Genomic DNA, 26,872 nt, shown 5'->3' on the forward strand with positions numbered 1-26,872 from the left:
GGCCCCTCCTCTGGTTCCAGGCCAGGTGTGGGGCGGTGGGACCATGGCTGCCTGCCTTGGTTTTCTACACTGAACATCAGTCGCTTTGTGCCCAGCCCAGAATTCAATGCCCCTTCTGCTGAAGACACCATGTTCTCTTTGGGCCCCCCCCAATTACACCTCAGAGATGACACACCCCTGATCAAAAGGCCAGCCATGACCAGCCTGGTCCATCTCCCTAGCTACAGGGTTTGCTGCTGCAAAAAGCATGAACCTCAGTCAGCCAAAGACAGTGAATCTAGGCATTTGTGCCAAAGCCACCAGGAGAGAGGTGGCTCTTTCATGAGGCTACTGAGCTGAGAAGGCCCATGGGCCTTGGAGGACCTGTTGGGGCCCCCCAACCCCCTGCGCCATGAGAACAGTGAGCGTGCCTCGAATGAGGCCAACAGAGAGAAAAGTAGGGGGTGGGTGTGTAGGAAAAGAGAAGCTCCTGATGGCTTCATTTGCACACCTAGATCCAGCCATACCTGAAGTTACCTGATTACTGCTAGACTTTAGTTCCAAGAGCAATAAATTTCCTCCCACCTTGTTCTAAACCAGTTTAAATTGGAGTTTCTGTCCCTTGCAACCCAAAGAATCCTGCTAATATAAAACACACCACTGACAGAATGAGGAGAAATTTCACCACCAGGAAACCCAGGCTGCCTGCACAACAACGTGCGTGTACTTAACACTACTCAACTAGACCCTTAAAAACAGTCACGATGGTACACTGTTACGTTTACCTTACCATAATTTTTTTAAAGAATGAATATGAATAAACCATATTCTGGGGGTTTTCTTAAAAATCTTATAAATTTTTTTTAAAAACCCACAGAACTAGACCCCAGGAGCGCTCACCTCCCGCATCCTGGCCCCGCCGCTCCAGCTCCAGCTCCGCGATCTCACTCAGCAGGGTGATGCCATGCAGGAAGCTCTTCTCCAGCACAAGGCCCTGAGCCGCTTCCAGCTTCTCCGAGGCCTGGGTCCCAGCGTCCAGGGAGGGCAGAGGCCTGGCCTGGGGCAGCTCCGCCGCCGCCGCCAGGGCGTTCATGCCGGCCAGCGGGTCCTCCAGGCAGGGCAGGAACGGGTCAGAGCTTGCCTCTTCCAGGTGGCAGGCACTGCTGGACACTGGTGTGGCCTCCTGGGGCTCCAAGCTCGGGCACTGTCCCTCCCTGGTGGGCATGTCACAGTCTGACAAGTCCAGGCTGGCCTGGGGCTCGCTCGGGGCCACCTGCACCAGGCCTTCCTCAGGCACTGCCTCGGCCACGGGCACCTCCACCGGCACCTCCACGGGCTCCTCCTTGGCCTCCACCAGAGTCTGGGGCGTCAGCCGCTCCCCCAAGTCTAAGGCAGCTGCACAGGATTCTGTCAGGCTCGGGGAGTCCAACCGAGCTTCAGCCCCCTCCACAAATTCTGGGCACTCGGAAGGTTCAGTGCACCCCTGCCCGGCGGCACTCAGCGCCTGGGCCTCCAGCAGACCTCCTCCGCAGCCACCTGCGGGGCTTGAGGCCACCATGGCTTCCTCAGCGGGCAGGGCCAGAGGTGACTCCAGGGGCGGCAGCTCTGCAGGGCCCTCATCCATGTCCTCCACCTCCGCCTTCACCTCCCGCTCGGCCAGTGGCTCTTCCTCCGGGCCCTCCCGCAGCGGCTCTGGGATCTTGGAGGGTGACAAACGGATGGGCTTGTCTTCCGGCGAAAGTGCCAGGCGCTCAGGACCATCAGCTGGGAGCGGCACATCAGGGGCCAGGCCGTCGGCATCGGCAGCCGCCGTGGGCTGCAGCAAGAATGGGTAGGGCCTCCCGTAGTGCGGCGGCAGGGCTTGGAACGGGTACCTGGGTGGGATATCTGCAAAGGACACTGAAGTCAGCATGGAGGTCCCAGAGGGCTGATGTCCCATCCCCACCAAACCCCTGCCCAACACCCAGAACAGAGACCCAGGACACAGCCAGCCTCTGCCTGAGCAGCAGCAGGGCTGAGCTCTTCCAGATGAGATCTGGGAGATCTCAGGGCCCCTCTGCACGTCGGGGCCACAGAGAGACAGAGGTCACCATCTTGTCCCCAGGGTCTTGTGGTCTCAAAGGCAAAAACTGCAGCTGTCTCTCTCACCCCTCCCACTCTGTGCCCGGCACAAGGCTGGCCTAGAAGCAAATGCATAACAAGGTCTGTGAAGACCATAATGGTCCTGGCCCAGCTGGTGTGTCCTCAGGCCTCTACCCACAAGAACTTGGTGCCCCCCAGTAAGGCTGGGGACCGTTGACAATATGACAGTAACAATCCTATGTAACCTCCCTGAGAGCAGGGGCTGTATGTGCAGGGGAGAAAGGCATGGAGCACACCTGTGGCAGGCACCTGGCCCCAAGCATTGCACCAAATCTCCCCAGAGAGGGGCGGCCGCTCATCCGAGCTCACGAAGCACTGGTGCCAGAATCTGAATTTGAACCCAAATCCTAAGTGCAGGCTTACACTCCTAACAGCCCCCAGGGAAGAGAAACACAAGTCCTAGCCCCTAAAGCCACCTGCTGCAGGTCCCCACTGACATGGAACACAGGAAGAGCACGTGTGTGCATGCAGGGTGTGGGGTGGGGAAAACTGTTACCTCCCAGGTTGACAGTTAGTACTGACTATGTGCTAAGTATTTCTCAGGTCTGGCCAGGCTGAATGCTCAGAACGACACCTTCTGGAGTGAGTTCTAATGTGGCACTTCCACTAAGGAGGGCCTGGAAGAGCATGTCTGACCATGTGCTCGGGCCTGACACACGGCAGGAGCCAGGCAGAGACAGATGAACGAATGCAGCCTGAACGGACGGATGGACAGGGCCATGTCCACGGTGCCAGAGCTAACTGGAGTGTGGGCAGACCCAGGGGCTGTAGCTGCCCCCACCTGAGAACAGGGTCTGGAAGGGGCTGGGGGCTTCCTTCTCCAGCTCCAGGTCCTTCTTCTCCACAACGTTCTCGGGGGCCTCTTCCTTGCGGGTGATGCCAGGGGTGGGCGGTGGGGAGGCAGGCGGTGGGCTGGTCGGGTGGGCGCTGGGAGTGGCAGGGTAGGCGTAGGCGGGCGGCTTGGACACGTCCTCCAGCTTCTGGATGACTTTGGCCTTCAGGGCAGCCACAGGGGACGCTCGGGGAGATGGTGGTGGGCTCACGGCCTTGCCGTAGGTGCCTGTGGGGCCGGCAGACAAGCCGGGGGGCTTTCGAGGCAGCAGCCCTGGGCCCGTGGCAGCCAGGCCGGCCTTGCCCGTGGCCTCCAGGCTCCTCTTGCCTGCCTTCTCCTCCATCTCTGCCCGGTGCTCCTGGGCCTTCAGCCGCTCCTGCTGGGGAGGGGGCCGCAGGCAGGGTCAGTGTGGCACGAGCCACCACCTGGCACCTGCCCTGTCCCCAGGGTCCCTCCGCCCGGGGAGAACCTCAGGCAGGATCCAGGGGCCAGGCCGCCAACCCCCTCCCAGGCCTGAGATGGACATTCCGTCCCAGCACACGTGTAACAACCACAGCCTTCTGTGCGGAACCCCAAAAGGCAAGGCTGGGGGTGGGGAGCCTCAGTGGGCCCCTTAGGACCAGGGCTGGGGGTGGGGTGGCCTTCAGCTGGACCCTGGCCCAGCAGGGACCTTCACGGTCAGGGCACGGAGGCTGCGTGCGGGCATGATGGCTCCTGAAGATGAAGGAGCTGCCCCATACCCAGCACCTGCTACCTTCACGGAGCGCTCACCACCTGCTGGACACTGTACTGCATTATCCCTTCCGGGCCTCAGAACACCTCAAGGGGGCAGGAGGAACCTGTTCCTGTCTTTGGTGAGGACATGGGATGGAGCCGGCTCCAACACAGCCAGTGCACAAAACACGCCAGAAAATGCTCCAAGGACTGGCCGCTGGCACAGTCATTAACCACCCAGTGGCAGCGATTACCAGCATCGCAGCTTCTGGAGGACACTTAAAACCCAGAGAGGCAAAGTCACTGTCCCGAGGGCGCACAGAGCTAAGATTCAGACCCAGGGCTCAAGCCCCGAGAGCTGCTGCTGCTGCTGCCACAAGGCTGACTCTCCAGAGCGGCCGCTACATGGGAGAGGATGGGACGGGGCTAAGCAAAGGACAGACGTCCCGGAACGCCTTCAAGGAGGCAGGAGGACTCTAGATTTTCAGAGTCTACCCACACGCAGGGCAGCCCTGTCCCCTATCTCATGGGACCAAGCCACTCAGGCATCAGAGGCAGCTGGCCAGGCCTGCTTGTGCCTGCTGAGGAGCCACCTGCAGGGGAGGGGCCAGGCTGGGTTCTGGCAGCAGTGGGAGCCCATGGGACCCTGTCGGCAACCAATCCAAACTTCCCTGGTCCACAAGGCCGCCTCTCTGCCTGACTGCCCCACCGCTCCCTGCCCACCCAGGCTCCATCCACCCCTGGGCCTTTGCTCACACTGTTCTCTGCCTGGAGAGCCCTTCCATGGCCAATTCCTTCAGGTCTCTGCTCAAACACAGCCTTCTCCAGGAAGCCCTCCCTCACCACCCACCTCTGCCTCCCTCCCTCGTCTGTAACCTTTTGGCGTTTCTGCCCCATCCTCCCGGACTCACCACTAGCTGTGCGTTCCTCTGCAGTTCCAGGGCCTGGGCCGCCTGCTGCTGCAGGTACAGCAACTCCTGCTGCCGCAGGAAGTGTTGCTGGGAGAACAGCTGTAGCTGCTGGGCGTGGTGCAGGGGGCTGCGGCCTGGTGGGTACAGGGCAGGCCATAGGGGTGGCACCGCAGCTCGCTCCATCAGCTCTGCTGCGGAGAACAGGGAGAGGGCTATACCTGCGTCCCGACACCCTGCCACCCAGCAGAGATGGGAAGCTGAGGCCCAGGGAGGGGCACCCACACAGCGCTGCTGGGCCCCCAGTTGCTTCCTGGGGGCAGGGGACTGTCCTCCTCTACGTGCCAGGTGTGCACACAGCCCAGGGACACGGCCCCCTCCACACGCCAGGTGGGGGAGATCCCCACGGCCTCACAGCTGGAGCGGGCCAGCATGCGAGCTTGAACTAGAGCCACCGTGGGACTCAAACACCTTCTCCCACCCCCCAGTGGTCTGCAAAGTGGATTCCCAAAGGGACAGGGGCCACATAGGGGACTCCAAGTCCCCACCCAGGCTGCCCTGCTCTGGTTCTCCTTATGGGGTTTCCAAGCAAGAGTTCATCAAAACAACGACCTCAAGGCTTTAAAACACATGGAAATTGCCGACTTCAGCGTGTTCTCTCTGAACACCTCTGCCTCCCACCCCCCATTCTGCTAAGTTGCCCACCCCCGCAGGAGGCCCTGCCAGCCACTTACCAAAGTGAGGCAGGTGATCACTGGGAATGACCACTAGCTGGCCCGACTGGGGGTCCCTGACAAACTGGTAGGCTGATGGCAGGGAGCCCCCCAAGCCGGGTGGGAACGCAGGGGCCATGCCCTGGTGCAGAGAGGGGGGGCCCAAGCCTAGGAGGAGAAGCCCAGGCCCACGTCAGTGCCGGGAGGGCCCAGGGAAGCCCCAGGCCCAGCACCATCACCCCCCTGCCCAGTCCCTGAATCTCTGGGGCCTCCAGGGGGAACCAAACCAAGGGCAGAGGGGCCCTGCAAACAGGCCCACAGAGCCACCCCCACTGGGCACCTGCCCCACACGGGCATGGCAGAGGGCCCCCCAGAAATAGGTGCTGTTATAATTCCCTCTTTGGACAAATAAAGAGTGGAAGCCCCAGGTCCCCAGACAAGGGTGGGCAGGAGCCAGCTCTGAGGGCTCCCCCCCTCCCCAGCTACCTCCCCACCTCACCCCTTCCTCCAGAGGAAAGAAGTCCCCCTGCCCTGAACTCACCGTAGGGGTGTCCAGCAAGCCACATGGACGTGCTGCCCGAGCGGGGCAGCCAGGGGTGCGTGGCCAGGTGGGCTGCAGGGTCAGCAGACCAGCGACCTGAGCTTGCCAGTGCCGGGCCCCCAGTCACCATGAGGTTGGGGTTCAGGCCGTTAGGAGCACAGCTGGTGGGGTGCAGGCGGGCCAAGTCGGCCAGCTCCTTACTTTCCCTGGAAGGAGGGACAGAGGCCTCGTGACAGCTCTGACAGCCCAGAGGGATGGGATGAGAGGGGGAGAGTAGAGGTTGCCCCAAGTAACAAACAGATGCCAGGCCATGGGGTCAGGATACTCCAAAGAGATGCATGCTCAGCTCAGGACAGAGGGGCCCTCAGGACTCCCACACTCAGCCCAACGCTGAGGACTGAAGTCCTGGACCAGCGGCTCCAGCTCTCAGGACCATGGCGCCACTCCCCCCACTGCCCCCAGGCCACTCCCGGGCCCCCAAGCCACTCCCTGCCCTCACCGGAGCAGCTTCTCCTGGTCCCGGTCCAGCCTCGCCCCCAGCAGCCGTTCCTCCCGGTGCCTGGCCCGGTCGTCCGCACAGTCTTCGTCTGCTCGGCCGTGCCCTGTGGGGCCAGGTGGGCATGAGTCCCCAGCCGGCACCCACCCCACCTGCCCACTGCCTCCACCCTCCCTGGGCCCCACAGAGTCCCCACGGCCACCAGTGCGGTTCCTCTGCCCCAACCTACCAGGAAATGTCCCCTCCATCACCCCCACCCCGTAAAGAGCCTGTCTTCATCACCTGCACGGACAACTGTGCCCACAATTAGAACATCAGCCTTGGGTATTATCAGAAAACATTGTAAAACGTTATCACATAGCAATAAAGCGTGAGGCTGGGTGCACGAGAAGGCAGGTCCTGGGGTGGGGTTGGCAGAGGATGAGCTGAGGTCCAGGTGGAGGGGAGACCACAGCCCAAAAAAGGGGCACCACCTTTAGGAAGCCTGGGCCTGGGTCGCTGCTACCCCCACCGTACAGTTCCATCTGTCCCAACACAGTATATTTTTAAATCAAGACAGGAAAATAAAACCAAAGAGCACTACTTGGTGGGAAGGGGCCATGGTCTAGAATGGGAGATGCCACTCGGCTGGCCCACCCCAACCCCACAACCCAAGTAGGCAGGTCCTGAACTCTAGGCCCAGAGCAGAGGAGGATCGGGGGCCTGTGGAAGGCACTGTCTGTCCCCAACCCTCCTCATCCCTGTATCCACCCTGGCCCCTCTTCCTGGGTGTTCACACTACCAGGCAGAAGTTGGCACTGGGCAGGCAGGCAGGGACACAGGAGCCAGCTGGCCCCTGGCAGCAGAAGCCACAGGGCGTGCGGCTGGGAAACCTACTCATCGGCTCTAGGGGCCGCTCGCAGAGGCTTGGGTCTGACGAATTACTGCTCTTAGGGTCTGCCTGGCTGGGGCTGACACCCTCCGTGGCCACCTGGGGTGCTGTGGGCAGACACCCATGGCCAGCCTTGGCCCCCAGGGGCCCAGCCCAGCACCACAGGCTGTCGCCCTGGGCTCAGCCACAGCACAGAGACATTACTGCTCTGCTGGAGACCCAGGCCCTGCCCGGGCCCCTGAGGGTCTCCAGCAGTCCCAAGCTCACAGCCTCGCAGGCAAAGCCCCCACACGTTATGCTGCGACTGAGCGTCTCCCCATCTTCTCTCCCTTCCTGCACCCCCAAAACCAGGAGTTCCTACAAGCAGCGCCCAGGAGAGGCTCCGGGATGTGGGGCTCCTCCCTTTCCCTCCAGGAACGTGGGGACCCACCAGTCCCAGAAGCAGAGGAGGGGACCCTGGGAGAGGGCACAGCCACCCAGCCCAGGAGCCTGAGGGGCCACACACACCAGGGGATGGCCGGGCAGCCCAGCATGGGTGGCCTGCACGACTGAGGCAGCTGGAGATGGGCCTCGGGCACCTGGCAAGAGCCTCAGAGGTGGGCCCGGGACAACTGGGCGCCTTGGTGTCCTCTGAAGTGGAGGGAGGGGGCCCCGCAGCAAGGGAGACCATCTGTCTCCCCGACTCCGTCTTTACCATCAGAAGCCCCAGCAGCTAAATCCGGGGCGAGGTGCATCCCTGGCCCCCTGAGTCAGGTCCTGTGGGCCACAGTAGGCAGAGATGCCACGCAGACAGCTCAGCTTCACACGGGAGGCAGGTGGAGGAAGGGCAGTGACCTGCGTTTGGGGGAGGCTCAGCCTGGGCGCCCCTGCCCACCCATGTCTACATCGTTCTCGTATCAAAGAGGAGGCTGAGCACACCCCGCACCCCTTGGCAGGACTGGAAGGGGGCCTGTTTGTGGGCCCCAGGAGGAAACTGAGGCCCAGAAGGGCAGCGACAGGTTTCAAGCAAGGCTGGGGCCCAGAGGGCCTAGAGTCCCACCACTGTGGGAGACAGCAGGGCATGGGCTCCAGTGTCTTTCTCCCAAGGGAGATGGTGGCCTGGCTGAATCCCAAAGGTTTGGCTACCTGGGGTGCCACCCTCATGCCCACTGAGCCCTCCTGGAGGCTGGGATGGGCTTTGGGCACAGTATGATGCTCCTGATGCCCCTAGAAGGGACAGGCACTCGGAGCGTAGCCTGGACTCAGCCCCAGCACTCTGTCCTCCCCAGCCCCGGACACCTGTCCACTGCCCTGGCTGTCACCCCCCACAGTCCCAGGGGCTTCCCATGCCAGGCACCACCTACACCAGAAACTTGGCTGCTGGCTGGCCCCATCTTGGGGCACTGCCGTCCCCAGGGCCACCAGGGCCAGAGCCCCAGGCTGCTCCCTGTAAGTCCAGTTGGTCTCCTGAAGAAATGTGACACGCCCTCCATACCTTACCCCTGCGCTCAGCTGAGCACTGGCTCAACTCTCCTCTTGCTGTGGCGCCCTGCCCCCTCTAACCCCTGCTCCCACCTGCTGCTCCACAGAGCCAAGCTGGGGCCTGGCTGGCCTCTTGAGTGTGTCCCCAGCCTCTGTGCATGCCAGTCACACTCATCCCCTCACCACCCGCCATGGGGCCACCCAGAGTGTCCTTGCCCTGGGCTACTCAACCTCCCCCCTGTGAGAAGTCAGCTTCAAATGCCACCTGCTCCAGGAAGCCCTCCCTGACTGCCTCTCCTCCATCACACTCCTGTTTATCTCCCTCACAGCACCGACCACAGTGTGCATCTACTACTCTGCCTACTGGCCCTTCACTGTCTGTCTCCTCCATCACAAGGTGCACTGCCCTGGCTCGAACAGCCCCACCTTGACTGTCCACCTGCCCCCTGCATGATGCCTGGCAGAGAGGAGGCACTCAATACACCCACGGTGAATGGATGAATGAATGGACTCCAGTGGACTGTAGAGGAAGAGTGCGCTGCACAGAGGGAACCGCACGTGTAAAGGCCCTGAGGCAGGGATGTCCTGAGGAGTACCAAGGAGACCACAGTGGCTACAGAGTACAGGCCAGAGAGGGCTCTTGGAGATGGGGTGGCACCGTAGGTGTTCAGGGGGCAGTGCAGGCCTCCAAAGAGAAGGTGGTTTCAATTTTGTTCAAGCGGAGAGGAGGAAGCCAGGGGAACTCTGGGCAGGGTCACAACATGATCTGTAGAAGCTCTGAAAACCCCCCTCTGGCTACCCATGGACAAGCGAACAAGAAGGGCTCACCCACCCTTCTCTGTTGGGCTCCACTGCAGTGCCCACCCCAGGGAGCACCCAGCCTGGAAAGGGACTAGCTCCTCTGAGGTGTGCGGGGCAGAGGGCCAGCCCACTCTGGGGTCCTGGCGACACAGGACCCCAGCCCAGCCCGAGCGTGAGTGATGGACGCAGAGGCCAGCACTTAAAAGCTGCCCCTGTGCCAACAGGGCTCCAGGTACTCTGCACACAGGAACTCACATCAACCCGGAGGCAGGTCCCCAGAGGAGGAAACTGAGGCAGAGGTCACAAGGCTAACAAGGAGGCATCCCTGCTGTAATTGGGGTGGGTCTTCCTGACCGAGGCACATGGCCCCACGCAGAGAGCCAGCGAGAGGTGGCACCATTAGCATGGGCCCGCATAGCAGAATCCCTGCCGTCCCTCTCTGCAGGCCTGCCCAGCAGCCCAGCCCCGCCCCAGGACCCACAGGGCAGGGATGTCCCTACGCAAAATCTACCCCTCACCTTGGTCCCTGGCAGCAGCTGCCCCTTCACACATCACCACATACATCATGGCCGCTATATGCCCGAGGCTCGGGCCGAGGCCCCGTTCCCATGGCAACCCCCTCCTGGACTCCATCTGCGCAGCCCTCCAGATACGGCCACGCTGTCTCAGGCCGGCTCATCATCTACTCAGCTACACAGCTTACTCCTGCCTCTGAGCCATGGCAGGGGTGGGGACACCCTCTCAGCCCTCCTGCTACCACTGGTCCCAGCCTGCCTCTGCCACACAGGAGGTGGGACAGACAGGCCTCAGCTCAGGGTTCCAGCTCAGCCCCGCCTCGCCTCTGCAGGCCTCAGTCTCCCCATCTGTGAATGGGGAGAGTATCAGCCCCCCTCTGCAGGGATCTACACAATGATAGCTGGTCCTTCCGGGGCAGCTGGCACTCGGGAGCTACTGGCTAAATGGCAACGATTGCTCTTATTTGCTGTGCCGCTTGGGCGTGGGGGCAGCGATTACGTGGGGCTCACAGATGCAGGTGACGCCTGTCTTAGTCCATCTCAGGGTCCAAGATCCCCTGAGACCAGACCCAGGTCCTGTGTGTGTCTCTCGCGAAGCAGGACCTCAGGCTTGCAGGCACCACCTGACGCCTGAACATGAGCAGACAAAAGAAATGCCTATTCGTGAAGCACCTACTATGTGCTGGCCAGCCCAGCTGACATTGAGCAAATGAGTTGAACCCAGGGCCCAGAGGGCTCAAGGCTCTTGTTCAAGGTCACAGAGTGGCCAGGGATAGAGCCAGGACTTGAGCCCATAGACAGAGGCAGAGGGTTCACCCCAAATAGTAGGAGTCTGGGCCGAGACCCCAGAAGACCAGGGTTGACAACCGCACGCTCGGCTGGGGGGACCTGTCCTGGAGCCTCTACTTCCTCCGGCCCTCCAAAGTCGCTCAGCACTGGGGCTGGGCTGCCTGGAGACAAGCCACCACTTCTTACGGGATTTTTGTTGAGCAAAAGAATCCAGATGCCTCCTTTTCAAGCGTTACAACTGACAGAGAAAGGCAGCTTCAGACAAACCCCTGAACACCTCGTCCCAAAGCCACCACATCCTCCCTCCCTCTCCTGTTCTCACACGCGCACACACGCACGCACACGCCTCTCCCCATGGGCACAGATCCCTTAGGCACAGGCAGGCACTCTGGGCTCTAGGGTGGGCCCTGGGAACCACAAGCCCCCAACAAAGGTGCCACCGTGTCACAGGAGCATTCTCCCAGAGAAAGGGCTTTAAGAGATCTGCTTCCCGGGGGTTCCACAGGACAAACCTCTGAGCAGAGGGGCTTGTCCACCACCAAGCCAGCCACCTACAGTCCAAGGGCTATTGCCCACTTTTTTATCCCAGAATAAGGCAGGTTCTCATCCAAGCTGCCCCCTCCAACACCCAGGGGCAGAGGGCAGGGCTTCCCTGGCTGCAATGGGCTCAGTCAGTCAACAAACATGCACTTAGCATTACTCACTTGGAGCCAGCTATACTGGATGAGGAGAATTCTAAGACCAGACAGAGCCCCATCTCCTCATTCAAAATCCAAAGACTCTGAGTCTGCTCCTGGGATGAAATGACACCTGGAGCTCAGCTGGAGACAGTCCACGTCAAAGGCTGCTCTAAGAGGAGGTGATGCTGGGCCCTGAGGATGAGAGGACGTGGCGTGCAGAGCAGGGAGGGCACTGTAGGTGGGAGGTGTGGCACCAGGTACCCCATACCGACTGGGGCAGCAGGTTGGTGTAAAAATGGCATTACTGGGAGATGCAGCTAGAGCGAACCAAGCCCAGGCTCCTACTACTAGGGGCAACACAGGACAACAAGAGGGGCGGTCAGAGATCAGACAGTCCTGTGCAGCCACAGCGTGCATGCAGATCAGCACGGCGGCCTGTGCCTCACTGGGCTTGTCTGGGAGAAGGACAGCTGGACCAAGAGGCAGCTCTAATGGGACCCAGCTGCTCACTATGGACAAAGGACAAAACCCAGGGAGACATGGGGGGCCAGGCCAAGAGTGGTGAATGCTCAGGAGATGTGCCCCTAGGTGCCTATGCAGCCTGTGGGGTGAAGTCTGGGAGATGCAGGGAAGGGGGTTTTGTGGGTGCCAAAGGCAGGGACCCAGACAGAGGGCCGAGTGGGAGCTTGCTATGGTAACTGAGTGTGGGGCTCAAGCCGGGGTGGGGGCTGACTATTGAGAGGTCCCCAGAGGCAAGGAGCAGCTGAACATGGCCTTCCCCAGCTCTCACCACGGTACACTAAACATGACCTCTGTCCTCGGACCACAGGTGGACAGACCAAGTCAGGAGTTCCAACAAACACACCACAAATATCAACTCTCCGAAACCCCAGGAGGAATCCAACAGTGAAATATATAAGGGACACAGGAAATGCAACCAACCAACCAAGTTCTGGAAAAACATTCAACCTCACTAGTAACTAAAAGAAATGCACCCTGCTTCCCTACTGAAATAAGCAACCATTTTTTAAAAAAATATTAAAACAAAATTCTGATAAATCTAAAGTAAAATATGCCATTTCTGGTAGAGGCATTAAAAAATTTTAAAAGACAAAAAAATAAAAATAAAGTAAAACAGATGCACTGACCGCTAACAAGCACTTAACATTTCTACCTAAGAAAGCACCTAGGTGCTAAATGTCAAGGCGCCCTAAGAACATCTGGACCCCAGTTTCTACCTATCCCTCAAACACTCACTCACTCAGTTATCAAATACCTACTGTGTGTCAGCCCCACGCTGGCGGGGTACTGCGGACACGGAAGTAGATAAGGCAACAGTTACATCCCTCAACGACTTAGAATTGAAAGCTTCACATTAGTCTATTCCCAAGAACCTCTATTCTTAGAAAATGACTCAAAATACCATGAAGGCGCAATGCACAAAAATATTCGATGCAACATTCTGAACACAAAACATCAGAGAGGGGGAAAAACGAAATGCCCACCGAGGGAACAGAGAACTGAACTATGGTGTATGCTCACAACAGAATATTAAAGGCCATAAAAAAATGCTACTTATAAAGAGTCTGCAATACAGCCAGAGGAAACGACCCATACTGTAATACGTAAACAGTGCAAAAGCCCAAGATCGTACGTGCGCTGGGATCAGTGCAGGTAGAAGCAAACTGCACAAGAAAATGAATTCAGGGGAAGATACAAAAGTGTTCAGGGCATTGGGAAAATATAATGGTTCTTTTTCTTCACTTTCCTTTTCTGCATTGTCCACATTTTTCTATGTGCATAATGGAAAAAAGCAGTAAACTTTCAACAGCAGCTGCGGCCCACAAGTGGGACAGAGGAGCAGCAGCAGCAGGAAGGAAGGGAGAGGTGAGGGTGCCAGGGAAGGAGGGCAGGAGACAGGGAAAAAAGGAAAGCGGAGGTGAGGGGCTGGGAAGATGAGGCCAGGGTGAGACCCAGGACCTACCTTTGACATTGCTCAGTGACAGAGAGCGCTCCTGATCCGCCAGCCCAGGCCCCAGCCGGCCACTGCCGCCACTGTCCTTCTGCCGAGCCACAGCCACCGCAATGCCCACTGGTGGGTGTCGAACTTCTGCCTCACCCTGGGCACCGGAGCCCTCGCGCCCAAAAGCCTTGGCGCTCTCGGGCCTCTCAGGGTCCCGCTTCAGCTGCCGGCCCCCACCTGCTGCAGGGCCTCCAGGGTGCGGGAGGCGGGCCTGGGCACGCGGGGCACCCACAGTGGTGGGCGTGGGCTCAGGTTTCATGGTGCCCAGGCCTCCAAATGGACTCTTCTTGCCACAGCCGCCAGGGCGCACAGCCACTGCCTCCCGGGCAAAGCTGCCGCTGTACTTGATGAGGCTCTGCATGGCCGAGGCCTCTCCAGGTCCGTGAGTCACAGGGTGCAAGTCGGCGCCAGGCCTGCCGCAGGAGGCCGCATTGCGGGGCAGCGTGCCCCCAGGGTCCAGGTAGGCCTTCTTGGAGGCAGCCGCGGCCTCCTCCTCGGCGCGGCTGGCATGGTGGTGCTGCGCGGCCAGCACAGCCATCTGCGTGGTGGCGAAGTTGCCCAGCTCGAAAGGCTTCCACTTGTGCTCGGGACCGGCGGGCGGGGTCGGCCGTCCAGGCTCCAGGCCGAAGAGCTTGGCAGCCTGCTGGGCCGCGGGGCCACGGGGCGGCGCGCGCTCGCATGGCCGCGGCTCGGCCTCAGGCTTGAGCAGCTCCTTGGCGGGCAGGTAGGCCCGGGCGTCAGGGGAGGCGCGCGCAGCCCGCGATGGCGGGGCGTCGGCGGGTGGTGGCCGCTTGAGCGAACGGATGACAGAGTTCTTCTCCCGCAGGTTCTCGGGCCGGTCGGGCGGCCGCGGGGAGCCCGGTGGCGCCTGCAGGACCCCTGGCCTGCCGGCTTCGCGCTCGCGGGCCCGGGCGTCGCGCGCCTGCGATGCGATCTGAATGGGCCCTGGGCGCTCGTCGAAGGCCTCCACGGAAGGCACGAAGGTGGGCGCCACCACGCGGTGCTCGCGGCCCGGCTCGCGGAAAACGGTGTAGACGCCAGTAGGCGCGGGCGCGGAGGCGGGCGGCACGGGCGGCCCCTTGGGTGGCGGCGGGGGCAGCGGCGAGGCGCAGGGCCGTGGCCCAGGCAGCAGGGCCTCTGTGCGCCGCAGCAGCCGCGTGCTCTCGTCCTGCCGGGCTGCCTCCTTGGCGCCACTGCGGCCCACCTCGGCCACCAGCGCGGACAGCCCCACGTCCCCTGCACCGTTGCACATGCTCAGCACCGACGGCTGCAGCGCGCTCTTGCCCTTAGGTTCCGCTAGGAAGGGGGATAAGCGCTCAGCCAGGCGCGGGAGCCCGCGGTCCTGGCGGCCCTCAGACCGCGCCTCCTGGGTCAGGTCCACCACGCCACGCGGCCCTGCTGCCTCCTCGCGGGCGCGCGGGTCCTTCTTGCCGAACAGCGGAGGTGGCTCTCCGCCACGGCCCGCCCGCTCCTTGGGCAGACCTTCCCGGGATGACGAAGAGCCTTTGGCTGGGGCGCCTGCGGAGTGGCCGCCAGGGGTCCTGGCAGAGGGCGCATGAGAGTGCAGGGCGCTCGCGGCCCCCGGGGTGGGCAGGTAGAAGCCATCTGTGAAAAGAGTGCGACAGTGAGCGAGGGCCACCTCCCACGCTTGCCAGGGCAGAAGGGGCCCCAGAGTCCCCAGGGCAAGAAGGGACATGAACAGCACAGCCGCTAAGAGGGCAGGCTCAGGAAATAGTTGGAATCAAGTTTAAATCTGCCATGGCCACCTACTGACCTTCCTGTGCCTCTGTTTCCTCCTCTGTAAAGGGGGTGAGGCAATGTTTTAAGATCTGCCCAGAGGGTCTCACGGGCTCTGTGAGGACAAGAAGGCTCTGGAAGCTATGGCCAGCTCAGGGAGCCCTTGGGTGCCTTGGGGCTGTGGTCTCAAAAAGGAGTCTGGGACAGAGCTGGAAGCTGCCTGGGACAGTGCTGAGGGTCCTAGCAAAGCCCCCCTCCCGGCCCCACAGTCTCACCACTCCTGTCCTCTGACCTTTCTGGGTATCGAAAATGCTGGGCTGGCCCAACTGGCTGAGGAGGGGGCTCCCGCTGCTGGGGGGCTCCAGGTGGTTCAGGTGGAGGTAGGATGGGTACAGCCCGCTGGGCAGGTGGGAGAAGCCTGGAAGAGAAAAGCGGGGCTGGACCACTGCCTGCCTCCCCAAAGGAGCTTCCTTCCAGCATTTTCCTTTTCCTAGAAATAAACTATCTTGGCTGTCAGCCCCTGGTGCAGGAAGCCCCGAGGTTTCACACCAGCTCCCCAGGGCGATGCTTGCTCCTCCCAATCCTGTGACTTTGGGCCTCTCTCCAGGCCCAGGCAGCCCTCCCGTGCTTGGGATCTCAAATTCCCCAGGAAAAGGATCAGATGGATCCAACTAGGAGGGGATGGTGATGGCTTGCCAAGCATTGTCAACTGCTTTGCCACCGTTACACTCATTTAAACCTCAAAAACAACTCATGAGGCAGATACTCTTAATATCCTAATTTTACAGATAAGGAAACCAATGCTCAGAGAAGACCACTTGCCCAAGGTCATACAGCAGAGGTAATCAGACCCTGTAGCCAGGACAGTTCACCTCAACCCAACATGGGCCCTTCCTCTGCTGAGTGAGCCTGGGCTGGTCACCTGCCTTCTCTGAACCTCAGTAGACTCAGCATCTCCAGCTGACAAGAAGGAATTCCTCCTGCCAAGGGTCCTCCCAGCCTCCTGAACGCCCCCCACCAGCAATGCCCAGAATCAGGACCTTGCAGGACAAAGATAGGAAAGGAAGAGAACCAAGTCACACAGGGCGAGCAGGGGCCCAAGAGGCCATTTGACAGGGCCCAGAAGGCCGGGTGGGTTGGCGGGCACATTGGCGGCCAGGAGGGCGCTGGGGCTCTGGCTGAGGGCCCTGATGCTCTGCCTGAGCCCCAAATCCCACAGGGCCCCCAGTCCATCTGAGTCTCCTGTGGGACCTGGGTACCCTGTGTCACCAGTGGCTCCCTCTGGGGCCAGGGACACAGGACCTGTCCTTGGCTCACTGGGCCAACGTCTTTATTCCCCACCCCCATACCACCTGATGCCATTAACAACAATTATAAGACCAAAGGACTGACTGACACCTGCTGTCATTATCTCACTTATTCACGGAAACAGTGCTCCAATGGGGTCCCTCTGCTCTCATCTGTCACCTGTAAAATGGGCCTAACAGTCCCCACCTCAGGGCTGCCTTGCAGCACTTGGGACAGAAAGCACCATGTGTTTGCTGTCATTATCATCCACCTGTACTTGCTGGCAGAAGAGAAAGGGGAGTATCAGGGAGGACAGAGGAACAAGCTGGTGGCACAAGACGCGGCCTCTGTTCTTCCAGCCCTGCAGTGCCCGCCCATGCTGGCTAAGGTGGGAGCCAGGCGGGACCCCACCCGAACAGGGCTGACACCAGTCAGGCCCAGGCAAGATGTCCCCTCTGTGCAGGGCGCACACCCTGGGTCCTAGATTCAGACGCCTTCCCCAGGGGACTCGGGAGGAGCAGCCTTGGTGGCCCCATCTGTACAAGTGGCACAGGGCTCTAAGGACTGGGAGGGGTCCTGTGGCTGGGGGCACTTCTGACTACACCTATTTCCTCCCAGCCTAAATGCAACTGTCACGGCCCCACCCCAAAGGGTTTGGAGTGACAGCGAGCACTCAGACTCAGGCCCACAGAGGGAAATGGGGAGCCATGAGCAGCAGGGGGTGCTTCCAGGCTGCCATCTTCCAGGATCCAAGGGGCACCCAGCAGGAGGGAGGAGGGACCCAGCACCTGGCATCCGGAACTATCGGAGCCAGAGCTTTGGGAGGAGCTCAGGGTCCCCAGGCCCACCCTTCAGGAACAGAGTGGGAAGTTAACTTCCAGGGAAGTCCAGAATGTGCCTGTTCCTGTGGGAAGCCAGGCCTGCAGCCCCCACATCGAGGGTCATCACTGACGAGCTGTGACAAAGAGGGCACGTAGCCCTGCAGCCCACGCACGTGCGGTGATGGAGCCTCCTGCATACCCAGGACCTGACAGTGAGCAGAGCAAACCAGGCCCTGCCCTCAGAGCTCGAGAATAATCATGCAGAGAATCTGTTGTCACAAGTGAGTGGTGGACTGGGCTGGGGAGGAGGGGTGTTTGAGCTGGGTCCTCAGGAGGAACCGGAGGCGGCCAGTGGCGTGGGGTGAGGGGCGGCAGGCAGAGGGAATGGCTCGTGCAAAGGCCCTGTGACAGCGACAAGAGGAAGCACAGAGCATTTGAGGAAGAGCAGGAAGGCTGGGTGACCAGGGCTGGGCCCCACCAGCCCCAGTGAGGGGCTGGCCACGGAGGTGGAGGAGAGTGGGCAGACTTGAGAAGTGCCGGGGACATCAGTTGCCAGAGTGGCAGGGGCAGTGGCCCAGCAGCCCTCAGCCCCACCCACCTGGCACGCTCCTTACCTTCATGCGCATGGGCAGCCCACAGCTGCACCATGGGCAGGTTGCTGGGGGTGGGGGAGCGGAAGGAGAGGTCAGAGGGCAGGGACACCGGGCTCCCATGGGACGAGGCCGAGGGCCCCATCCCGCTGGCCACAAAGCTGCCCAGGAAGGCCTCGCCTGCAGAGAGAAGGGGGCCGTCAGGCAGCCAGCCAGGCCGCCACCGCCCCACCGCCCCGAGACCCCTGTCTCTCCCCTGACTGTGGAAGGCTGACATAACACTGGCAAGAAGGCCAAGGAGATCCCCCCTGCCCCCCCAGGACAGGCGTGGGTCAACTCAACAGACCCTCGGCTTGAGAAAGCTACACGACCCCAGGAGATGGCCAGAAGCAGCAGGCCCCCACCCCGGCACACCCAGCACCCTCGGAGGAGGGCTTTACCATCCCTGCTGCGCAACCAGCCCAGATCCAAGGGGGCACCACCCTCCCCATTTGCAGATGGACACCTGAGGCTGGTAGGGGGCAGGGACCTCCCAAGGCCACAGAGGAAGGTGGGGGCTCATTGAGGGGAGGGGCTCAGGTTCCTAGCTCTGCAGAGCTCGTGGACCAGGGAACACCATCCTCGAGTAAGAGAATGACTCCCATGGCAGCCCTGTGCCCATTTCACAGATGGGGAAGCCAAGGCTCAGAGGTGGGAAGCGCCTGGTCACACGACCAGTGACTCAGAATACACCCGGGGCAGGGTGTCCCAGAGCCCCCTGGCACACAAGCTACAGTGAGTTAGGGAACCAGTCAGGGAATGAATGGAGGAGCAAGCATGGGAGCTGCTAAGGGTTCAAGAGAGCCCTGCCCAGGGCCACCCCTCTAGACAGCAGGACCCCACACCCAGGGAACTAGGACCCGGGCAGCAACCACACATGCCCTGCCCCACCCCATTCAGCCAGGCCCACAGGAGGCCTCCTGGCTGCATCCCAGAGCTCCAACTCACAAGCCCCAGCACCCAGGCCTCTGGGGTACAGGCCAGAGAGGCTGCAAGCCCTAGGGCCAGAGGCTACCCTGATGGCCTCAGTTAGCTCATTGGGAAAATGGGGTAGCGATGCCCTCCTTTGAGAAGTGCAGTGAAGAGGGAAACACGACAGTAAGAATGAAAATAAACAGCAGCAGCGCCCATTCACAAAAAGCTACCAGGCACTGGACACTCAGCAGGTGACTTCAAATCCTCCCAACCACGCCCTAGGAGGCAGCGGCACAGCCCTGAACACAGAGCTGAGCAGATGGTCACCAAGCATAGCACCCCCCAGGTGCCAACTCTGGCCAGCCCCAGCCCATGGCGTCCCTGTGCAACCTTCTCTGAGTCCCTGTGGTGGGGGGCCCTGTTTACAGGTGACACAGAGAAGGTGGAGACTGTGTGGGGGACACAGTATGTGTGCTCAGCCACCCAGGTGGCCTTACAGGGAGCTCACAGACCCCAGGCCAACCTCTGGTCCCCGGCAGTCCCCTCCTGCAGGGCTGCATACAACAGGTGCTCACTGACCACCTCCTCGGAGCACAGGCTCCCAAAATGTCCAGCCTGGCTCCCTTGGGCTTCAAATGGGGAAATCCAGGCCAAGAGGGCAGGGCCTCCACCTCAGTTCCCTAGAGTAGGGACAGCAATAGGCAGAGCAGTGGTGGATAAATGCCCTCTGGCCACATGCCCCACCCCCACCGCCACCTGTGTCTGCCCCCTCCCCACACACTCCAGCCCCACCCAGCCCAGCCCCCTCACCAGACTCCAGGGCCAAGCCCTCGGGACCCAGGGCCATGGTGGCGGGTCAGTCCATCCATGCGACCCAGGACAGAGCAGCAGGGCCTCTGGGCCCTGCCGAGCCAGGCTTCCTCCTTGGCGTGGCAGACGGGTGGAAGGCTCCGGAAGCCGGCAGCCTGAGGTTTGCGCAAGGGCTTACATCAGCTACCAGCTCTTCCTGCCCAGGCCGCACGGAAGCCCCGTGGCCCGGGCCTACCCTGCCCGGGCTTGTGAAACCCGCCCAGCGGCACCAGGGCCAGCGAGCGTTGGGGCCGGATGCTGGCCAACGGCTCCTGCCCGTCACGGGCCCAGCATGGGTCCCGGAACTCCAGACCCAGGCGCTCAGTGCTGCTCTCAGGGCCCCAATTTGCAACTCTGTCAAATGGGCACACGGTCCCTCCAGCTATGAGGACGCCCCCTCCCGAAATCTTGCTCAGAAGCGAGCGTGAATCAGACAAGCGCGCCCTGCTGCTGTCCTGCTGCCTCCCCTCCCTCTGGGCCCTTCAGGCACCAGCCCTGCCATCTGGACTCCGCCTCGCTCAGCCCCACCTCCAGGCCCCCCTCAGCCCCGGATTAGTCCCCCAATACCCACACAACCTAAGCAGGCCCCACGTGACTCTAAGTCTACCTATGACAACTTAGAAACAGATCTGTCAGCCTGGCCTTATATTTAATGCCTGTCTAGCCCCCACAAAACGGATCCCTCCCTCCCTGAGGGCAGGGACTCTGCCTTGCTGCCTGCTACAGCCCAGTGCCTGGGACCTGGCATGCCAGAGCCACTCCGTTTTTGCATTACCTGACTGCATGAGTGTCACTTGCAATGCTCACAAGGTCAAGATGGACAGATACGCACTGAGATTAGGAAGGAAGATCAGGGCAGCCCCTGACCCACGAGAGGGGCTCTCAAATAAGCCCCCAGGAAGCGCACGCCACCCGGCTGCCTGGCCCCCACCCCACATCACCAGCAGTGACGTCTCCAGAGTGTCCCCCCTGCCTACTGCTCATGCCCATCACCTATCCCCTCAGGGCTCTGGGACAGTGACAGTCAGGCCCCGGCTCACCCGCCTCTCCAAAGACTTTGCTGGAATCCCTCAGGCTAACCTGAGGTGGGGGTTTCTTCCATCCCTCCCACCCTGGGCTGGGCTCAAGGCCTGGCCCCCTAAATCAGGCCTCCCCCTGGTGACTGGAAACCTCCGTGCCACCTGTTCACTCCCACAGTTATCTCACTTGACACCATAGAAGCTAAGATCAATGACTGTCAAAACCTAAAACACGCACGTGTAACCACAGTAACTCATCATTCCTAACAATACCCGCAAACGCTGCCTGGGGCACTGGGCGCGTGCGGACTTCACCACCTTGGGCGCAGTAACCCACCCAATCTGCAAGCCAGCCCTTCTCACAGCAAAGGACAACTGACAACCCAAGGTCACACAGGCACGCAGCCAAGGGCAGAGCCAGGACAGGACAAGGCCGAGTCCAGAGCCCAAGAACTGCCTCTAAATACCTCCTGTGGAATAGTCCCATGAGGGCCACCAGAGTGTACCCAGGAGAACAGTCCCCAGTCCCCAAGGCTCTGCTGTCATCCTCAACCAACAGGAAACAACCTGTGTGTCCATCCCACGGGGAATGGGTAAATGACACGCAGCAATGCCATCCAAACAGTACCCCACAGACGTCCTGCGTCCATTCTGTGCAACACGCTAGCCACTGGCCACAAGTGGCTATTGAACACTAGAAATGTGGCTAGTGAGACTGAGGAGCTGCATTCTTTATTTTATTAAACTGTAATTAATTTATATTTAATTTAGCAACAGTCTGGGCTGAAGTTTCCTTCCCGCTTCAGGGTGTGGTGGGCAGGGATGGCCAGGGCCAGTGTCCCCATGGGGAGGGGCTCCACAGAGGGGTCACCAGAGCAAAGAGATGCCCACATGTTATGTGACTTTGGGCAGTTTTCTTGATGTCCCCAGGCTGTGTGAGATGGACAATGTAGTGACATCTACCCCTGGGGCTGACGTAAAGATGAAATGAGTTCCCATTTGTAAAATGCTTTGAACACCCTCTGGCATGAAGTAGGTTCCATGTGATGCTGGCTATTATTATTATTTTATTCTTATTATTTATAGTTACAAAACCTGGGGTTCAGAGATGCTAAGCAACTCCTCCAAGGTCAGGGTCCACGCGGAACACAAATGTCCTTCCTTACAATAAAAATCTCATTTTGGCCGGACACGGTGGCTCAGGCCTATAATCCCAGCACTCTGAGAGGCTGAGGCAGGAGGATTGCTTGCGCTCAGGGGTTCAAGACCAGCCTGAGCAAGAGCAAGACCCTGTCTCTACTAAAAATAGAAAAATTAGCCAGGCATGGTGGCACATGCCCATAGTCCTAGCTACTAGGGAGGCTGAGGCAGGAAGATCACTTGAGCCCAGCAGTTTTTTTGCTGTGAGCTATGACGATGCCACTGCCTCTAGCCCAGGGTGACAGACCAAGATTCTGTCTCAAAAAAAAAAAAAATCTAATTTGAAACCATAGAGAGCTGACAGTTGCATGTTATGAATGCGCTAAATAAAACTGAATTGTACACTTTTCAAATGGTTACTTGTATTATGTGAATTTCACCTTGATTTTTTAATAAAAATCACAGTTCTGCTCCCTGCCTCTGAATCTGGTGCTGTGTCTCCACCAGCAGGGCCAGGCTGGCCTTGGATTCCTGTCACCACCCAGGCCACCCCAGGGCCCCCTTCCCAGACCCTGGCTCACCCTCCCACAGCCCCAGGAACGAGAGAACCTTGCCACTCCTATTGATAGATTAGAAAACTGAGGCTCAGAGAGGCCGCCAGGCACCAAGTCAGCACTGAGCCTGGCACTCCTGTGCACAGCACACTGCATGGTGGGCTTTGGCTCGGGAGCCCACCATACCAGTGACACCCCAGTCCCTTCCTGGGTTCTTATTTTGCTTTCTTCACTACCCCAGGCCCCAACTGTGGCCCCTGGAAAAGATGGTACCCCCATGAGTTCCCCTGAAGGGGTCCGACCACACCCACCCTACAGAGGGGCCACACAGCCGCTCCTTCAGTTAGCAGTAGTTAAGGGTGACAGCTTGTATTTTGGATGACAGCTGAGCAAACTCCTCCAACAGATGAGTCCCCCAGAGCAGACACTTCATCAGTCTCCTTCCAGAACCACCTCGGCCCCATGCTCGGAAAGTCCTAGCCCCAGGCAGATGCTCTGTTGGGTGCCTGTGTTGACAATTTCTAACCCTAAGCAGGCCAACCCCACCTGACAGAGGGAAACTGAGGCTCAGAAAGGTGGCACAACATGCCCAGTCACACACTACATGATCCAAGAGTTAACCCTTTGCACTTGGATGTCAAGTGTGACTCGACACGGTTAGGAAAAATTATAGAGATGAAAATTACTCTTTGAATGTATCAATAATTTGAATATAAAAAATCCAAATAAATAAGTTTGTATGAAAAGAAACTCCAGTTTATTCTACTGCTGTGCTTTGTAAAATCTGGAGTATTTAAAAAATTAAATCCCCGAGTAGAATACAGGAATCAAGAAAAAAGCAAGAGAGTGCAAAGGGTTAAGCAAGGTCTTTGTGAGGTCTGGGTTGGGGGTGAGCAAGATGCCACCCCTCCAGACACGCTTTCTTGGGTCTCTGCTCCTTGCGCAAATATTTAATAACATTAACAATAAAACCAACAATGTGCCAGGGAGCCGTGGCTCGCGCCTGTAATCCAAACACTTTGGCAGGCTGAGGCAGAGGATCACTTGAAGCCAGGAGTTTGAGACCAACCTGGGAAACATAGTGAGATCCCATCTCTACCAAAAATAGAAAAAATTAGCTGGGCATGGTGCTATGCACCTTTAGTTCCAGCTACTCAGGAGGCTGGGGCAGGAGGATTGCCTGAGCCCAGTAGTGTGACGTTGCAGTGAGCTATGATGACACCATTGCACTCTGGCCCAGGCTGCAGTTTGAAACCCTGTCTCAAAAAAAACAGAAAAAACAATAGTGAACTTTCTGGAGTCCTTTTACCCCATGCCAGGCTGTGTCCAACATGTAAACCATTGGCTCACATAATCCTGAGGCAGGTCTGAAGGACTTGGTCACACCATCCGATTACAAAGGAGAAACATGGGGCTCGAGGTCACCAGAGGGTAGAGCTGGGATCCAGGAGAGGTGTTCCCTCCCTCCTTCCTGCCCCACTTGCTAAGGGCTCCTGTGTGCTGGGGGCTAGGAAAGGAGGCTCCTCCAGGGCCTGTGCTAGGGCAGGTCCCTAACAGAGAGAGGGAAACAGTGATGCCACCTCAATACGCCAGGAAAATCTCTGTGATAAATGGAGTTTCTGGGGACCCTTCTAGAAGTTGTCATATAATGGGCACCTGAAGTCCTGCAGGGGAAGGTCTGGAGGGGCTGGATGAGGTCATGGTCTGGAACTCGGAACAGCCCACACCCTGCACCTCAGGGCCTTTGCATCCGGGAAAGTATCTGCTAGTACTGCCCTAACTCCCTCCTCCTTCTCTAACCACCCTGTTTGTTTTAAATTACAACCCACCCACCCCACCCCCTTTCCTGAAAGGTTCTTCTCCACTGTGCTTACCACCACTTCCCAATCTACACATGGGCCACAATTCCTTAGTGTCCCACCCACTGGAACTGCAAGCTTTTTCTTGAAAGGGCCTCTTCTGCCTGTCTCAGGGAAAGCAGCCACAGAAACGAACAATTGGGCATTGTTTTGTTCCAATAAAACTTTATTTACAAAAATAGGTAGTGGCTGCCAGACGGAGTAGCACACGCCTATAATCCTGGCTACAAGGGAAATCAGGCAAGAGGATCGCTGAGACAAAGAGTTCAAGACCAGCCTGGGAAACATAGCAGACCTTGTCTCATTAAGAAAAACAAGAAATAGGCAAAATTTGGCTATAGTCTGCCTACCCATGCCCCCATGCTGCAACATAGTAGGTGCTTAATTAATATTTATGACGGGGGATAGGGCAAAGTCACAATGACCTGAGGGCTTCCCTAGGGCCCCACCTTGAGGTTGACTTCTGTCTCTCCACCCTAGTCACTCTGAGATTGGGATTGTTATCCATTTACAGATAAGGAAGTTCAGGCTCTGATTTCAAAACCTACACTTTTCCACTCAGCTGTACCACCTAGATACAACAGAAACACTCATGAGACCTGGTTAAGCTGCCTTTTTTTTTTTTTTTTTCTGGAGACAAAGTTTTTCTCTCTTCGTTGCCCAGGCTGGTGTGCAGTGGCGTGATCATAGCTCACTGCAGCCTCCAACTCCTCAACTCAAAGCAATCTTCCTTAGGCCACATATTTTCAATCCCACACACCCCTTCATAACCAAATACAGAACAAATATATTTTCTCTTCAAATTTTAAAACATCTTGGCCCCTCAAAAAAACTGCATCCCAGGCTGGGTGCGGTGGCTCACGCCTGCAATCCTAGTACTCTGGGAGGCCGAGGTGGGCGGATTGCTCAAGGTCAGGAGTTCGAAACCAGCCTGAACAAGAGCGAGAAACCGTCTCTACTATAAATAGAAACAAATTAATTGGCCAACTAATATATATAGAAAAAATTAGCCGGGCATGGTGGCACATGCCTGTAGTCCCAGCTACTTGGGAGGCTGAGGCAGGAGGATCGCTTGAGCCCAGGAGTTTGAGGTTGCTGAGAGCTAGGCTGACGCCATGGCACTCACTCTAGCCTGGGCAACAAAGCGAGACTCTGTCTCAAAAAAATAAAAAAATGCATCCCTTAAGATGTTCCCAAAAACTATGAAAGCATCTCATCAGCATGATCAAACCAAGACTGTCACCCAGAAGAAAGTTTCTTCCTGCCCAGAGTACCAACATGTGGCACAGGTGTTCTAACAGCTGAAAATAACGCAAGAACTCTCTGGATAGGATGAACTTCCAATCTGCATTGATCCCATGGTTTGGGGAGCTCTGTAACATCTGAGCCGGAAGATGGATGAATGAACCCATCGTTCATTTGGCTGCATAAATGTTCTTACAATTCCATAAGAACCCCAAGCAGGGGAACAGGAATGGCTCAACTCAATAAAAAGTTCAACATCACTAGTATCACAAAGAAGTATTAAAACACGGTGATGCCATTTCCATCTAACAAATCAGCAAATTTCTTTCTAGTTGTGGAGGGGGTGGCGCACAGAGCAGCCCTGGGAGGATGAGAATGGAGCCAATTTGTCCCCAGCGTTAGGGAAGCAAATGAGCAGGGCTTCCGAGGACTCAGGATGTCACACCCACTTCTGGGGATCCCTCCCGAAGAATCTCAGATCTACTTACTTGGACGCTGACCACGGCCAAAATGAGCCACAGGTTCAAGGCAATCCCCACCAAGCCCCAGTGGCACGCACATGCATGTATGCGTGCATGTAAACTGAAAAGCTCTCTCTAAAAATTATTTAGCAGTTGAAAGCTAGGACTCAAACAGATATTGGAAGCAACCCAAGAGTCCACAGACAGATGAACAGATAGACAAGACGTGGTCTATCCAGACAATAGAATATCATTCAGCCTTTAAAAAGAAAGACATTCGGCCGGGCGCTGTGGCTCACGCCTGTAATCCTAGCTCTTGGGAGGCCGAGGCGGGCGGATTGCTCAAGGTCAGGAGTTCAAAACCAGCCTGAGCAAGAGTGAGACCCCGTCTCTACTATAAATAGAAAGAAATTAATTGGCCAACTGATATATATATAAAAAATTAGCCGGGCATGGTGGCACATGCCTGTAGTCCCAGCTACTCGGGAGGCTGAGGCAGGAGGATCGCTTGAGCCCAGGAGTTTGAGGTTGCTGTGAGCTAGGCTGACGCCACGGCACTCACTCTAGCCTGGACAACAAAGCGAAACTCTGTCTCAAAAAAAAAAAATAAATAAATAAATAAATAAAAAGAAAGACATTCAGGCCAGGCGTGGTGGCTCACGCCTGTAATACTACCATTCAGGAAGGCCCATGTGGGAGGATCGCTTGAGGTCAGGAGTTTGAAACGAGCCTGAGCAAGAGCGAGACCCCATCTCTACTAAAAACAGAAATTAGCTGGAGAACTAAAATATATATAGAGAGAGAGAAAAAAAAAAGATTAGCCGGGCATGGTGGCGCATGCCTGTAGTCCTAGCTACTCGGGAGGCTGAGGTAGGAGGATCGCTTGAGCCC

General features: G+C 58.3%; 1 protein-coding gene across 8 annotated transcripts in view; it reads right to left on the minus strand.

Annotated features, from left to right (window-relative positions):
- The window catches only part of TNRC18 (trinucleotide repeat containing 18), an 81,921-nt gene that overhangs the window by 42,191 nt on the left and 12,858 nt on the right, over nucleotides 1-26,872 (minus strand). For 4 of the 8 annotated variants that reach the window (XM_075995263.1, XM_075995260.1, XM_012759206.3 and 1 more), the window contains 9 exons: nucleotides 17,925-18,080; nucleotides 15,495-15,620; nucleotides 13,427-15,070; nucleotides 6,329-6,431; nucleotides 5,830-6,035; nucleotides 5,310-5,456; nucleotides 4,579-4,769; nucleotides 2,903-3,332; nucleotides 880-1,866 (listed from right to left, as the gene is read on the minus strand). In XM_075995263.1, coding sequence (XP_075851378.1) covers nucleotides 880-1,866; nucleotides 2,903-3,332; nucleotides 4,579-4,769; nucleotides 5,310-5,456; nucleotides 5,830-6,035; nucleotides 6,329-6,431; nucleotides 13,427-15,070; nucleotides 15,495-15,620; nucleotides 17,925-18,080 — 3,990 coding nt within the window. Of the gene's footprint in view, nucleotides 1-879; nucleotides 1,867-2,902; nucleotides 3,333-4,578; nucleotides 4,770-5,309; nucleotides 5,457-5,829; nucleotides 6,036-6,328; nucleotides 6,432-13,426; nucleotides 15,071-15,494; nucleotides 15,621-17,924; nucleotides 18,081-19,664; nucleotides 19,921-26,872 lie in introns of those variants that run through there. The other 4 variants (XM_012759207.3, XM_075995262.1, XM_075995261.1 and 1 more) reach the window with 4 other exon arrangements.

Source organism: Microcebus murinus, chromosome 19 (genome assembly GCF_040939455.1).
Source record: "Microcebus murinus isolate Inina chromosome 19, M.murinus_Inina_mat1.0, whole genome shotgun sequence".
NCBI lineage: Eukaryota > Metazoa > Chordata > Mammalia > Primates > Cheirogaleidae > Microcebus > Microcebus murinus.